The sequence below is a fragment of the Anser brachyrhynchus genome (assembly GCF_964034855.1).
Source record: "Anser brachyrhynchus genome assembly, chromosome: 2".
NCBI lineage: Eukaryota > Metazoa > Chordata > Aves > Anseriformes > Anatidae > Anser > Anser brachyrhynchus.
In genome coordinates, this window is record NC_137695.1 from 148196948 (window position 1) to 148211522 (window position 14575).

At 41.2% G+C, this 14575-nt stretch overlaps 2 protein-coding genes across 3 annotated transcripts in view; one reads left to right on the top strand and one right to left on the bottom strand.

Moving 5' to 3' along the window:
• MTBP (MDM2 binding protein) overlaps positions 1 to 2365 on the top strand; it is a 31102-nt gene extending 28737 nt beyond the window's left edge. For both annotated transcript variants that reach the window (XM_080578768.1, XM_080578767.1), the window contains exons 21-22: positions 547 to 612; positions 1887 to 2365. In XM_080578768.1, the coding sequence (XP_080434894.1) occupies positions 547 to 612; positions 1887 to 1922 (102 nt within the window). In that variant the 3' untranslated portion in view covers positions 1923 to 2365. The remainder of the gene's footprint in view (positions 1 to 546; positions 613 to 1886) is intronic.
• A 3691-nt stretch (positions 2366 to 6056) lies between these two features.
• SNTB1 (syntrophin beta 1) overlaps positions 6057 to 14575 on the bottom strand; it is a 116879-nt gene continuing 108360 nt past the window's right edge. Inside the window, exons 5-7 of the mRNA XM_080578769.1 lie at positions 12703 to 12899; positions 11076 to 11266; positions 6057 to 9733 (exon numbers count right to left, since the gene is read on the bottom strand). Coding sequence (XP_080434895.1) covers positions 9641 to 9733; positions 11076 to 11266; positions 12703 to 12899 — 481 coding nt within the window. The 3' untranslated portion in view covers positions 6057 to 9640. The remainder of the gene's footprint in view (positions 9734 to 11075; positions 11267 to 12702; positions 12900 to 14575) is intronic.

A 14575-nucleotide genomic window follows, 5' to 3' on the forward strand; every position in this document is an offset into this window, starting at 1 on the left:
TTAGGCTGGGAAAACAACAACAAAACAACAGCAAAGCAGACAAACCATTCTAGGTTTTTCCTGTCCTGCATTTATTCTTTTCCTCCAGGTCCTATTTTCTATTCTTTGCCAGAACTCTGTATTGTGGTCTAAACAGAGTTAATTTCCGTGTTTGTGGAAGATTTCAATCAAGACTGTAAGAACTTCTGGTGTTTAAAAAACCAAAACAAACAAACAAACAAACACACACACACACACACACACAGAGAAAAAAGGAAAAGAAAACCCCTGCATTTCTGGAATTTTAAAAGTAAGGAAAAGTCTGGCATAGTCACGCTTGAGTACTAGGCTCGGACTGCTGTAGGAAAAGTTACGGCCCCTGGAGTGAATTTACTTATTTTTTTAGAAAAAGTGAATTCAAATAATCATTTTTTCTGTAGTTCTGAAAAGAAATCATAAAAGGATTAAGTTCCCCAAGATAACTAGGGCTCTTATCATCCCCTTATCATCCACCTATAATGAGGATATGAGTATACTAATCTCTGTGGCTTTGTGCTTCATATTTAGGATCTTAAAACTTCCAGAGGACTTCTTGATGAAATGAAGAAAACAGCAAATAACAATGCTAAACAGGTAAGACCATTTGTTTGATTTGCGTATATTTTACTATTCACTAGCCTCGGCTAAGTCCAACTGCCGCTGCTTGGCTGTAGGATGGTTTGGTCCACAGATTTAGGAGATGAAGAGAAGCATTCCTGAGGCTGTGGGTCATTTCACATTCTGATCTCACAAAAACTCTCTCAAGCAAAATTTCCAGTTCCAGATGGTTTGGCAGTTCTAACTAGAATATGTTCTATCTATTATGTCACAGTGATAAACGTAGATGAAGGAAATTTTTCCACATGACTCAAAAAAAAATCATGAAATTTTTCTTCCTTGGAGAGAAGTCCAAATCGTTAGGAATTCTTCTTTCTTTGTGTTCGAGGAAATAACATTCGTCTTCAAAGTTTAGGTACCAAGAGAGGGATCTATCAAAGGAAATAAATTTTGTTTAAGAAAGAAAAACCGTACTTTTAAGCTTAGAAATAACTGTAAACAGAGGTGACATCAAATGAGCTTACTTGTGTGTAAAGGTATGCTTCTGTGAACAGTAGCACAGAGCAAACAACAGGAGTAAGCACTCCTGTCCTCCAGAAAGTAAGTAAATATTTGATTTAAATTCTGGATAACACGATCTTGCATTTTTACAGGGCAGTCTTCAAAACTATAAATTAAATGTAAGGATTTGAACAGAGCTAGTTAAATAGTCTCCCCTCAAAACCCTTAAGTAAAACTCCTAGATCCCTACAGAATTTTTTCCTGCCAGGGCAGTATTGTGTTCTGTACTCGTTTCCCTTGTGAACTGGTTCCTACAGATCATCAGGTTTCAAAAACTACATGGGTTGTGCTGTTTGATCCCGGACCAGGGTATTGTGCTGATGCACTGCTTCTCACTGCAGTCTTTGTCTGGGGAGACCAGTCGGTAGTTTTATATATGCACATTAATACCTCTTTGTCAACAGCAGTAAAATGGGGCATCTTGTAAATTGGCCACCTCTCCCTGTAATAAAGAATATTCTGAAACTGCCTCATAAAAAACTGTACATTGTGGGGTAGCTCAATTCAGGGGATCTGAAAATGCCTTTTTCTAAAGACAAGCATGCTGTTCAATTAAATACAATTCTTGAGTGGTAACAGTCCATCTTCTCAGTTTATTAAAAACTTTCTCCTTTGAATGGATTACCTTTCAAATCTTGTTTAGTAACAACAGGTCTTCAGGTCAAGAAAGAATTGATATTATGTCTCAGATGCTCTTAAGTTGCTTTCAATAAGAGTTATGCGAATAATTTTCTCATTTATCTTCCCAGGTGATTGAATGGGTTTTGGAAAAATCTGGCAAGTAGATTAACTGCTATTCACAGCTTCCTAGAAACTGTGGAGAGAGCACTTCTGATGGCAAGAAAAACATTATACTGGATAACACGTACATACACATACACGAGCATCAGAAGAACTTTGGTCAGTGTAATTATACAGACTTCCTTTTACTTCCACAGTAGCATGCTCTGAAACTTTTTATACTGAAAGTTTTAATTTTTTAAAAATTTCAATTGAAAAAGGTTTTATTTTATTTGCATATTTATTATCTTTCACTGTTAGAAGGAATACAGCTTGGTCTTCATAAAGCTTTGTATCTTTTTCAATGAGTGTATTTTTAATGTGAATTAAAAAAAATTGCCAGATCTGATTTTAATAACAGGACTACTTTGTTCTACTTTTTTGCACAAAGAGCTCTATTTATTACTACTTGCTGTTGTATAAGCTGAATAAAAACTGCTTACAGCATGGACCTTTGACATTTTATATTGTAGCTGACAACAGTTCCTATTCTGCTACTGGAAACAAATATAATTAGAACTTGAGTCACAATTATCTCTCAGTCTTGTAATAGGAAAAAAATCGACATCTTTTCAAACATAATGAAAGGTCCCATGAAAAGATATTTTAAGGGGAGAGCTACAGCCTGAATTTCTGTGTCATCTTCCTAACAATCCTTAGAAACAATTCACAACAGAGGCCTGAGTTTTTTTCATGGAGGGGGAAGACAAAATCAAGATGCTTGTAGTAATGATGACTGAGAGAGCTGTGAAACAGTGGGCAAACTATGATGAAACGTAATACAAGAATTTCTACCTGAGTTGCAAGCACACGAAACTACTCAATAAGCCTCAGCTTGATTAAGTTTTGGGCACGTATCAGGTTTGCACTAGTAATTATTCTATTTAGTATTGTCTTGAGTTGAGGAGTTCCTACCAAAACAAATACATTTTATAGATTTCAGTGTAAGGATTTCCTGTTTCTCATATAGACTAACAGGATTTCACTTGACAGATGCAGTGTTACTGTTTGCTATATTCTCCTAGAAGGAAAATGGATTAAGCAATACTAATATATGTGAAATTTAATATTATGAGAAAATATGATTGAACTAAACCATGTATAGATCAGAGTTAATACTGTAAAATCTACCAGTTCTCTGAAGAGTCTTTAGAATTTTGTGCCTTTATCTTTGCTAAATTCTATTTTGTGTACAGCCAAGCCCTAAGGAGCTGTGGTTTTTGTTGTTGTTTGCTTTGGGGGGTGTGTGCGCACACGTGTGCATGTCTAACAGGATCTTGCATTCTACTTCTTTTCCTTTGTTCCAATGTGCATTGTTCTCCTGAAGTCTACATGAACTTATATATATATATGGGTGTGCATTTGTTTGAACTGTACTCTCTGCTTTACTGTGACCGTAAGCTGTAGCGAGTAGAATCATAGAATATCCTGAGTTGGAAGGGATCCACAGGGATCATCGAATCCAGCTCCTGGCTCCACACAGAACTACCTAAGAAATCAGACCCTGTGTCTGAGAGCGTTGTCCAAATTCTTCTTGAACTCCGGCAGGCTCGGTGCCGTGACCACTGCCCTGGGGAGCCTGTCCCAGTGCCCGACCATCTCTGGGTGCAGAACCTTTCCCTAGCCCCCAGCCTGACCCTCCCCTGTCCCAGCTCCATGCCGTTCCCTCGGGTCCTGTCGCTGTCCCCAGAGAGCAGAGCTCAGCGCCTGCCCCTCCGCTCCCCTCGTGAGGGAGCTGCAGGCCGCCATGAGGCCTCCCTCATCAATGCACATCTTTGCTCTGGACAGGCATAGCTGCTTTGGAGAGCGCCTGCAACACATCCATAGCATCCAGGTCAATAACTTCAAAGGTTTTTACTGATTTCATGAAATAGAAACACTATGAAGGTAGATGTTTAAATAATTATATAATGGGTGTATGCACAAAATTGCTCCAATGTATTAACCGATGTTTCTGGTTCCCTTCTCTCTGCATTCAAGACAAGCTGTTTTTCCATGTAATTGTGTGAGTATTCTTACAGTCACTTTTAAATACATGAACACATACACTTCTTGTGTTAAATATAAAATACTTTGCCCATACAACAAGAAACTTAGGAATAAGATGTCGCTTTCTTAACATCCAATATTGAATGAAGTCTTTACTTCCCAAGAGAGAAGTCTTAAGTTCTAATCTCATATATTCAACCTGAGTGCTGATTCTACTGTTGTGCGGACATTAATGCAAGCTACTGAAATTTGCATTTTCTGCGTGATTTTTTTGTTTTGTATAGTTGTAATCTGCTACAGCAGATTGAAAAAAATATATATAGTTAATAAATTCTCTGTTCACGCATAAGTTGACAAGCAAAAGTATAAAAACTACACTTCATAAAATATGAGGCTTACTGCCATGAGCAGAGAAAATGCCTTTCATGGAAGTAATTCATAATCTTTAGCTGGCTTTCGTGATGAAAAACTGTCTGTATGTATCTGTAGAAGGACTTCTATTAAAAAAAAAATCTTAAAAAAAAATCAATCAAACAACAACAAAAAAAAACCCACCTCATTCTTCCCTTGCCTTTCTGTGGTGTACATAGTGAGCCCTGGATTTAAATACGATTTCCCTTCATGAGCAAGTAGAAGCCAATGGTCATTGTTTTAATTAATTCTGTAGACTCAAAGGCTGGCCTGAAATAATCAGCAGGAAAGCAGTTAGGGAAGCATAAGCAGTTTGATGTGTCATTTGTTTGCATGATTCCCAATACTGAGCTAATACAGTGCTGCCCACATCTCATTTGCACTTCATTATTATGTTGTTGTTGTTGTTTTATTTTTTTTATGGTAAATGACAGCTAGTTTATAATCATGGCTTAGTAACTTACTGCGCCCCATCTGAGCTGTGATAACTCCCTGTGCATGCTCTTAACCTGGCAAAAAGCATGCAAAATAATTTGACCTGGCTTACAGTAACAGCATTAAAGCAAAATATTTTGCACCTGTCATAGTTTTAAAACCCCACAATTAAGGGCACCCACAGCACAGCTACCATGCAGTAACTTTTGTGATGCAGAACGTAATGTCACTCTGTGCCTCTGAACTTCAAATGTTTTGTTTCTGGATGATGAACCCCACTCTAGTCTGCCCTGTGTGTATTTACTGTAGAAGCTTTGGGCGCTTGCTTTCCTGTTTTTGCACCTCAGGATGCGTCACGTTCATCAGCGTACATTGGGGTCTACCCCTGTGCTTACACAAGGCTGGGGTAAGACAACGCTGATACAGTCATGATTACCTGGTGAGGTGATTACTTACAGTATTGCAGCAATTGTATTATGAATATCACTTAAATTGGCTAGAAATCCTTTTCTTAATTAACAAACTCACCAGTTCTTCCTAAGGAGTCATTTTGTAATGCCACTAATTATTTACACAAGCACAGGAATTCTAATGAAGGAAACAAACTGAACCCTATGTGGACAACGGAGCTCATATATTCACAAGAGGTTTTTTTTCTCCTTATGGTTTTAAATTAAAGTTTGCCCTGGTTAATCTAGGGGTTGCCTTGTATCAAGCAAGCTGATTGTTTCTTGAAATTTTGCTAGTTCATTATTAACGTCTCCTGTTACAAATCATAATGTCAGCACTGAATTCAAAGTGTCCATTTTAGATACGATTTCCAATTACTTTGTAGATTGTTTTTTTGTTTCCTTCTGGTAGAATAGTCCCAGTAACAGCCAGTTAGAAACCTGCCTCTTTGACTTCTACGAAAAAGATGAATTTACAAAGCTCTAAATACTCTAAAAATCTGGAGGCTTGGGGTGAAAACAAAGCAGTGCCAGTTAACTTCTAAACGTGGCCAAGGGGACACTGAGAAGTTTCTTGGTAGATGGAAACCTGATCAAGCTCTACTTGAAATCAGCTGCCCTTCAGGATGTGAAGGGTGGGATGGAGTGCGCTCCCAGGGCCTGGGGGAAGAAGGAGTACTCACCTTTCACAAAAAGGGGAAACGCCTTTCTTTACCAGGCAAAGACAGCCTTCAGTGACATTCGTGGTAGTGGTTTACTTGGGAGTGCCTAAGGAGTTGCGTTCTGATTTATTAAACACCTTAAGAGAAATGCCAGTTCTACTTAAAAAGCAGGACTCTTAGGAAACACCAGTATGCTTCCCTGAACACAGGCAGATCAGATTTATTTTATTTTTTTATTTTTTAACAAACACCTTATATCACATTTTTCCAGTAACATACATGTTCCGATATGTATCCAAGTCTTTCTAACGGTGAAGCTTCTACGCAGACCTCCTGATCAGAATGTCCAATCTACAATCAGTATCTTGTGAAGAGTGAAACTCTACAACTACCCCTTTTTAGGATTTCCACCAGGCTGGTCTGCCACACCCCTGTAACACTGACAGAACAGACGTACAACCCCACAGTTAGCTATTTGGGCCACGAGGTTAAGAATTAAAGTAGAGGGGAAACAAACGTTCTTGTTTTCCTTAACTGTTCGTAAGAACTAACCAAGGCACGTGTTGGCCCCACTCCTTGGATGCAGAGGCTGAGCAGAAGTATTTTATAACTGCTGGAACTGCCCAGTTAAGTACAAGCAACAGAGAAAGCATCGTAACTTCAGCAGGTGTCTGAACAGCCTTGCCCAGAACACCCCTTTGGCCTCTCAGTAAACGCCAGCAGCAAAAAAAAAATGCTGTTTAATATGCTTTCAGACTGTCATAGGAATAATGTTTATTTAATAGAAAGCACCAACGTGCCATTGACAGTACGTCAATACTTTTTTATTATTATTTTTAAAAGTCATTCTGTCGATATGATGAATGGCTCTTTCAAGTAACTGAACTCCTACAGAATGACTGAGGTGTAGAACATGCGTTCCCCAGCCCCAAACCAAAGGACAGCCTGCTAAACACCTCGTTTGGGTACAAAGTAAGCTCACCTCACAAAAATCCAATAAATGACTTTATTAAATATATTCTTTTCCTCTAAAATATAAATATTCACTATACTCTTATAAATGTGGAGTAGGTCCATATTTCATTTGTCTATCCCATCCAAATATGAATCAGTCCAAAATCTGAAAATGAAGAAATAGCATCTGTAATTATCATTATTTTTTTCTATAAATATATATAATATGAACTTTCTTTGCAAACTGTTTAGTTATTCACTTATACTTCATATAGTACTGAGCACCTTAGATTACATATTGTGTAATTTACTTGTTGGTACTAATATAGGAATTTGTACTATTTACAATGCACATACAGGTTAAGTATAACATTCCAGTGATCTGTAAGTGTTAAAAGAATAAGGAAATAGTGCAGTACAGTTACATATGTATTTAACCTACCCCACAGTATGCAAGTTCTCACTTTAACCTCGGGAACTTTTATAGGAGCCTGGGTCCAAACTTTTAAGTTACACTTTGGAACAGCAATAAACCACTTTGCACACAGCGTCCTCGACCGCTTTTTAAAAACTTCACACGTTTTTACTTGACAATGTGATCTGAGTTCATGTTCGGAGCCCTCGTCCCCCAGCGTACCGACTGCTCTCAGCTCTCAGAAGACGTTACGTCCTAGAAGCTTCCAAGCCAAAGGAGACCTAAATAACTGCTACAGAAAGACACGTGAATGGCAGTGGGAGCAAAGCAAGCAATGTACATTTGGAAATTATCGGTAAATTATGTAACATAGCTCCTAACTTGTGATCTTACACAAGGAATTAAGGTTCAAGTGCAAGTACCATGACAGTAAAAACAACGTTCACAGACAGGTAGATCACCTTCCAGACTTCTCACTGGAGAGAGGCGCTGGCAGTGGGGCCGGTGTCCCAAATGTCAGCTTAGCTAATGGGCTAAAATAATTGTTTTCAGTATTTCAGTCTATCTTAATTTTAAATTAGTTTTGATGATTAGGATACCTATGGAAACCACCACAAGCTAATTCCTACACTGTGAAAAAACAGCATGACTTACTCTTAACTCTCAAGACTTTTAGTTTAAAAGCAACATAGAACCAAACTCTGTTTTTAATTTTCTTCTTTACTAGCCCAGTGATGTTACATTGAAACGTACTGGCTTTCTGAAGAATAAAACAAACGTTGTAGCATGAAAAGTGAATTTTTACAAGCTTTTCATTTATCATTTCCTAGACAGCTCCTGTCCTTCAAAGTGTGAATTTAGGGCAAAACTCTAAAAGCAAACAACCCTACCTAAAGCAGTTCAATTTAAAATTTAAGAGCAATATAAATGCAACCCCTGTTCTGTTTCTTTCTATTCCCACCCAGCGACACTGAGCCAATTCAGTAGCGCCAGGTGCAAGTTGTATCATCCCACAATGAAGAGCAGCTTGCCTGCCCTGCTGCCCACAACCTAACTGAACAGGGCTGGAGCTTAGCTGTGACTGTTTTGACTTAGAGCAGTAAGTTGTGGTACAGAACAGGAAACCATAAGGCATGTGTACACAGGTGACCTTCCTAAGCAAGTTTTACCAGCAAGGAATAAATCTCGACTTGCACCCAATGCACTTAATATTAACCTAGGCTAAAGATGACAAATCCTTTCTTCACTAGTTCTTAACGTAGCTGATTTAGCAGCAGGAAAGAAGTCTAAGCTCCAAGTCACGCTCACAGGAGCAGTTCCATATTAAGGCTTTTCTGACGTGTTCCTGCCCCCCGTGCATTTCCTCAGCGGTGAGGAGCTGCTCTTGATCAAATCAAGAAAATAATAAAAAAAAAGAAGTCTTCCTCCTTGCCCAGATTTGCAAAATGAAGACCATACAACCAGACTCGGTAGAGCTGAGGGGGTAATAAATTTGGGGTAGGAGGACAGGAAGCTCTTGGCACAGCTCAGCCTGACTTTCTGTTGGAGAACTCTCAAGTGGAAGCATGCTGACAGAAGCTTAGGTCACATTTCAAAATGGCTCCAGCTCTCTTCTACCTGAAGCTCAAGGTCATTTGAACCGCTTTGAAAGTCATTACGAAAACACATCCTGTGTGTTCGGTAACAGAGGAGGCTCCTACCTATGCCTCGGTGCCAGCCAGCACCCAGTGCACCCCCCCAGCTAGCGCTGCACTGCATCCACCGCGAGGAACGCACACGAGGTGGCCCTACCCTTTAATCTGAAAGTGCCCCTCAGCCCGGACCTTGCAGCTGGCATTCCTTGCAGCTCTGTGTTGCTTCAGAGCACCCCACTCAAAGACGCGTAGGTGCTCGCTCTGCTGGGTATTCGAGCAGCACGGTCTGGTGGCTCCCCGTGAGAAATCTGTCAGTGGTGCACGGGTTAGAACAGAAAAAAACCACTTGCCTTCTAGGCGGTGGGACCATCTTACAGAACTTGTACTCAAACAACCTTGAGCTTGCATCATAACCAACGCCCTATCCTTTCTGCTTAGCCCTTTACTGATTCTATATAAACAAGTACATTGAAATAGGCACAACTTATGGGTCTGAACAATTACACGCATGGTACTACACTCGGTCACTGTCTGAGACGGGATCTGAAAATCCCACTATTTACAATGAAATCCACTGTTTTCCTTGTCATGCCACCTCTTCAGCTGATCAAAATCAAAACCTGGCCTTGAAAGGCTGCCAGAAATGACCGAGGCCTGGTGCCGAACCCCAGTCTGGTGCAGGCTGTTATCCGTTGCAGGTCGCTAATGTTGATGTACTTCTGATTAGCAGGGTTGCTCCGTTTTTCTTTGAAGAACCAGATGTGTGTACCCCGTTTATGCCACCAAACCAAGTCTTGTGATCTTAGCCGACAGGAAGGAATGGATGATGAACACGACTGGTTTTGGACAGGAATGAAGGTCCAGTTGCTGAAATTACAGGAAGAAATAAAGTTGAGAATAATTAGATTAGATTACAGCTCAAATAAGCAGTCATTTATGCAGTGTTTACTAGATTAACTGCTGCCTGGTATTTTCAACAGACTTCTATTAATAGCTACCCTGTATTACAACACATTGTTATTTCTTTGCATGCAGCTGCAAATATTTAGGTCACTAAAAGTGAGTAAGAAGCATCTTGAAAGCAGATGAGATCCCTGTGCCCCTGGGCTTATGTCTGCCTGGGAGAGCAGCGTAAAACCGACTAGGAGGCTGCAAGCCCTTTTCCAAGATTTTCAACCCCTCCATCTCTTCAGCCTGTTTCTGACCAGGGCTGGTGGTGTGACTGCTGTGTCCAATACCTTGTCCTTGCACTCTTCCCTGTGTACCTGCTCTCGGTCACTGCTGAAGCCAAAATACTGCTCCTCGAGTTGCATGGTTGCTTCTCTCTTCATGCAGCTGGCAGTGAAACTGAACTGAGATTTTTTTTCCATGGTCACAGCTCAGATCACCTCACCATGTGCTTGCTAAGCATGACAGCATGACAACTCTCTCAGTGTGGACAACAGGTTGAGCACTAAGTTCACACCAGAACAAAACAGACTGGTCTTTCCACCAGTCACACATCAACTTTACTGAGAGCTAGTAACAAATTTTATTGAGAGCTAGTAACAGATTCCTTTCTGAAGTACGTTTACAGCCTGACAATAAAGGCTTCACAGAGTATGTTATCAAAGGTGGTATCAAGAATTAAGCACACAATATACTCAGGAACTGCTGAAAAGCTTGACAGGAAAGATTACGTTTGCATAATTTATGGTATCTACACTGTTTGTAGGAATAAGCACCTTATTTTTAGGCCTTGTGACAGCTAACTTTAAGGCTTAAGCAGACAGTTTGCTCTACATCTGTAGTCCTCAATTTTTTCAGCAACTAGGTGTTCAAAAGTGTCTAGAACTGTTGTCATATCAGATAAAGTAGATATGTGCACGTTGGAATTATTAGCAATGTCTCATTCTTATGTTCTTCTACCTACAATCATTTTAAAATTGTAAAGAAAACCTACAAACATTCTAACATCTGGCTACACAGAGAGTTTCTCTTAAACAGAAGAAATCTTTCACCTTTCCTTGCATGCTTTTACCTTTTTACCTCTTTTTTTTAAGATTATTTCTTTCTAAAGCCAGATCATGCTGCACTGCGAAGCATGGCATCTATATCCTGGTACTGGAACCACACTGGCCAGCTGCTATCAGTGCTTTTCCACTCCCACAGCCTTAAGGAGCACCACAGAGATGGTAATGTGCACCCCTCTGCTAAATGCAGTACTTACAATTTCTCCATCTTTTCCTCCAAAGTCTAAATAGAGCATCCTTATCCCATCATCTGAGGACATTTTCAGTTTTTCGTAGGGGTATTGTGCAATTGTCTTAGAGAAGGCACCGTCTTGTGGTTCGGTTGTAAGAGAGAATCCATGTTCATAATGGATGGTCAAACGGCACTCCTGGCTTTTATATGTGCAAGCTAAACATGGAAACAAAATGCAGACTGTAACATTCTGAAAAGCAACAAACTCCATTTGGCTGCAGATTTTACACTCGATCTCAGCAACGCCTTGTGGAAACCAACCTTTCCTACAACTGGTTAATCGTGCTCTAATGGTAAACCTGCAGATTTGGAAAAACAACCCAAGTCACTCTGCTGTGCAAGGCCCAAGCACCATTTGTTAGTTAGGGTCTGTATACAGGGACTAAGCTTCTGCTTGGTGGTAACAGCACCGATGTCAGTCCTTCTGCTTATTTGCTGCATTCTTCATACTGTAGCGTACATCTACGTGCTGCCACTAAAGCAATGGAATGAAGTTTAAGATGACCCGGGCTGGCATCTCCTCCTTCCAAACCTCAACAAAGTCACAGCTCCTCTTCTTACGTGTGACAGAGCCAAAATCAATAAACGTGTCGCACAATGCGTGGCAAAATTAGAAGCTGTAAAGGGGATCCCTGAAGAATTTTGACGAAGATGAAGACGCTCTGGAGTCCTCATTAGTGTCATAGTAATTGAAAAAGGGCCCAGATAATTGTATCTAACAGCAACTGCAGCAGAAAGTCTGCATCTTTCCCTCAGCTCTGAAACATATCATGATCCAAATTAAAAAACACAGTTTAAGTGTTTGCATCCCAAATTCTTTCCCCCATCTTCCTGTGAACTTCTTTGATAACCAAGGCTTTTTAACAGTTTCCCAGAAAGCTGAGGTATTCCACGCACACACCACAGCACCTTTCCTCCAGCAGAGCTGAGCAGGCTGGGACTGTCACACACCTGAGCTGAGGGAATAGAAACGGGCCGTGTGTTACCTGATCTTCTCCGAGGGGCTCCCGTCTACAGCCTGACAACCCTCACTGCCTGCCTGCTGCACAAAGCACGGCACCAGCTGCCTCTGCCTTCCACACCAAGGAGGAGGCAGTGATGGAGAGGGGCCTCAAATAATGAATTTACTCTGCTCCAGTTCTGATTCCTGTTCAAAATAAAATTCCTAAGAACCTTTTAGGGAGATGCATGTCAAGAGCAACACAACTGCCCGTTCCTAGCACACAGCAAGTGAATTGTTGTCCCTTGTTCACTCTTTGTGGCCTTCTGGACAAACCTCTCACATTTACTTCTCTATGACACACAGCCCAGCGTGGCTGGCAACAGACTTGTGTCTGAACAGGGTCAGGAAAACAGGATGAGAAGTCAGAATGACAGTGACTGTGTCCTTGTTTTATTGTACTGGCCATGGGTACCATACCAGCTAGGGCTGGGGAGGAAAGCAAGAAGATTGTATTTTAAACACACAAACCACTAAGTATGTACTTTTTTAAAAATGAATCAACTGTAGCAGAAAGGGCTTGAACTGACAGCCATCAGTCTGTAAAACAGAGTAAAAAGCGTGAAGAAGCAACGCTGCATCTGCTACTCACACGTTGTGATTTCTGTGATGAGCTCTGCAGAATTATGACAGCCCTGCACTATGCTCCGTGTCCACAGTGAGAGGTCTCTGCTCGTCTCCGTCCTGAACAGGTGGGTTTCGATCCCTTGCCTTGTGCCGGTACGGGTTGCAAAAGACAAATCCATCCCAGACTGCGGTGAGCCTTTTCCCGGGCCAGAGTGGACCAACCTGGAATTGGATTTGAATATACGTTAGTGGTTACAGCACAGACAAAGCTGGAGGCTGGTGGCTGAATGCTGGTTTTCTGTACGACTGTTGAAGGACGTTTAGTGCTGGCCATAACGTCCCCTGTGAATTAAGGACCCCCTTTACCCGTACAAGCAGAAGAACAAGCAGCAGCGCAAGTGCCTCTGGGCTGTTGTACCCCGATGCCAGGACAGGCAACTCGGTCCCATGATGGGAAATGCCACCAAGCAGGGCAGCACACAGTGCTGTTCCCTTTAGCACTGTGGCTGTGCCTCCCCATCAGATGGGAGAGCCCTGAACTGCTTCCACAGAGGCCACAGGACCATCACTGCTGAGCACTGCACCAAAATCCCTACCCAACTAAAACTCAGCGTTGCACATTCCTAAATGTACGTGGCTGGGAGCATCAGAATTCACATCTCCTCTGTATTTAAGCCTAAAGTGGCTGCCAGTGACACTCAGAGAATGAACGTCCATCGCAGTACAACAAATTGCACAAAAAAACCCTGTGGATGAGGATCTGAGGGAACTCACCTACCGCTGTGTGCTGCTGGGGTTTGGTCGACAGATGGAAATGCTCGCTCAGACAACGCAGCTGAATCCAGCTTTCACTGTCAAGCTGCATTTGCCATAAAGCTCAAACATCTGCAGACAAACTCTACAATAAATGCTGCTGGATAAAGTACCAATTCCCATAAAGTCTGAAATTCTGTAAAATACGGAGATGCCAAGTGCTGTCTTGTGTATACTTTTCCCATAAGGTACCTGTAAAATGCAAAATGCTGCAGCTATTTGTAATCCTGAAATGCTCTCGCATTTTGCTGCAATTAAAATTTCTTTGCCGGGCATGAACAGTTGTTCTCCCGAGACTAGGAAAGGTTTGTTCACGTTGGCCAACATTAATTGCAGGATTTTTTTTTTGAGAGAAAAATCAAGACTTCATAATATTTCATTCCTATTAAAGACAGTTCTCTCCTTTTTTTCTCCTGCAGAAGTGTGGGACAGTGAACACAGCATCACCCGGGGTTGTGACACTGATTCAGCTGGGAAGAATAAAACAGAGGAGCTTGTCACACTGTGAGGTCTGGGCACTAACCCTCAGAGGGAATCACAAAGCGAAACCAGGCAAATTCTTCTGAAAATCTTATTTCTGTCTTGTGTCTCCAGTTTGCCTTTCTGTAGGCAAACAATATGCTTTGTATGAGACTATAAAATACATATATATCATGGTAGTAAGAACACACACTGAAGCATGAAACCTTAGACTTTACATATGATCTACTAAATACTAATTTGCCCTCAAATTATTGCTTAGCACCTGGAAGGTTACCTGAGATCACAGAAGTAGATGTTTTAATAGGAAAAAAAAAGGCAAAAAGGAAAGAAAATAAAGAAAAAAGAACATCGTCTTTACAGTTACTGAAACACTAGCCATAAGGAATCTGATTTTCCCAAATTCCCTGGGGGTTCATGCTGGGATACGCTTTGTGCTGAACAGACGTACCCCTCTTTCATAGCCCGCTGTCAGGTTTGCTGGGTTTGCTCATGCTCAGGTTTCTGGTAGCTTTCTGTGAATTTTGAGCATCCTCCTTGATCTCACATCACCAGGAGCGCCAGGAGTCCAGGTGCAGAGAGCCCGTGCGGACTTGCCCGTGTCT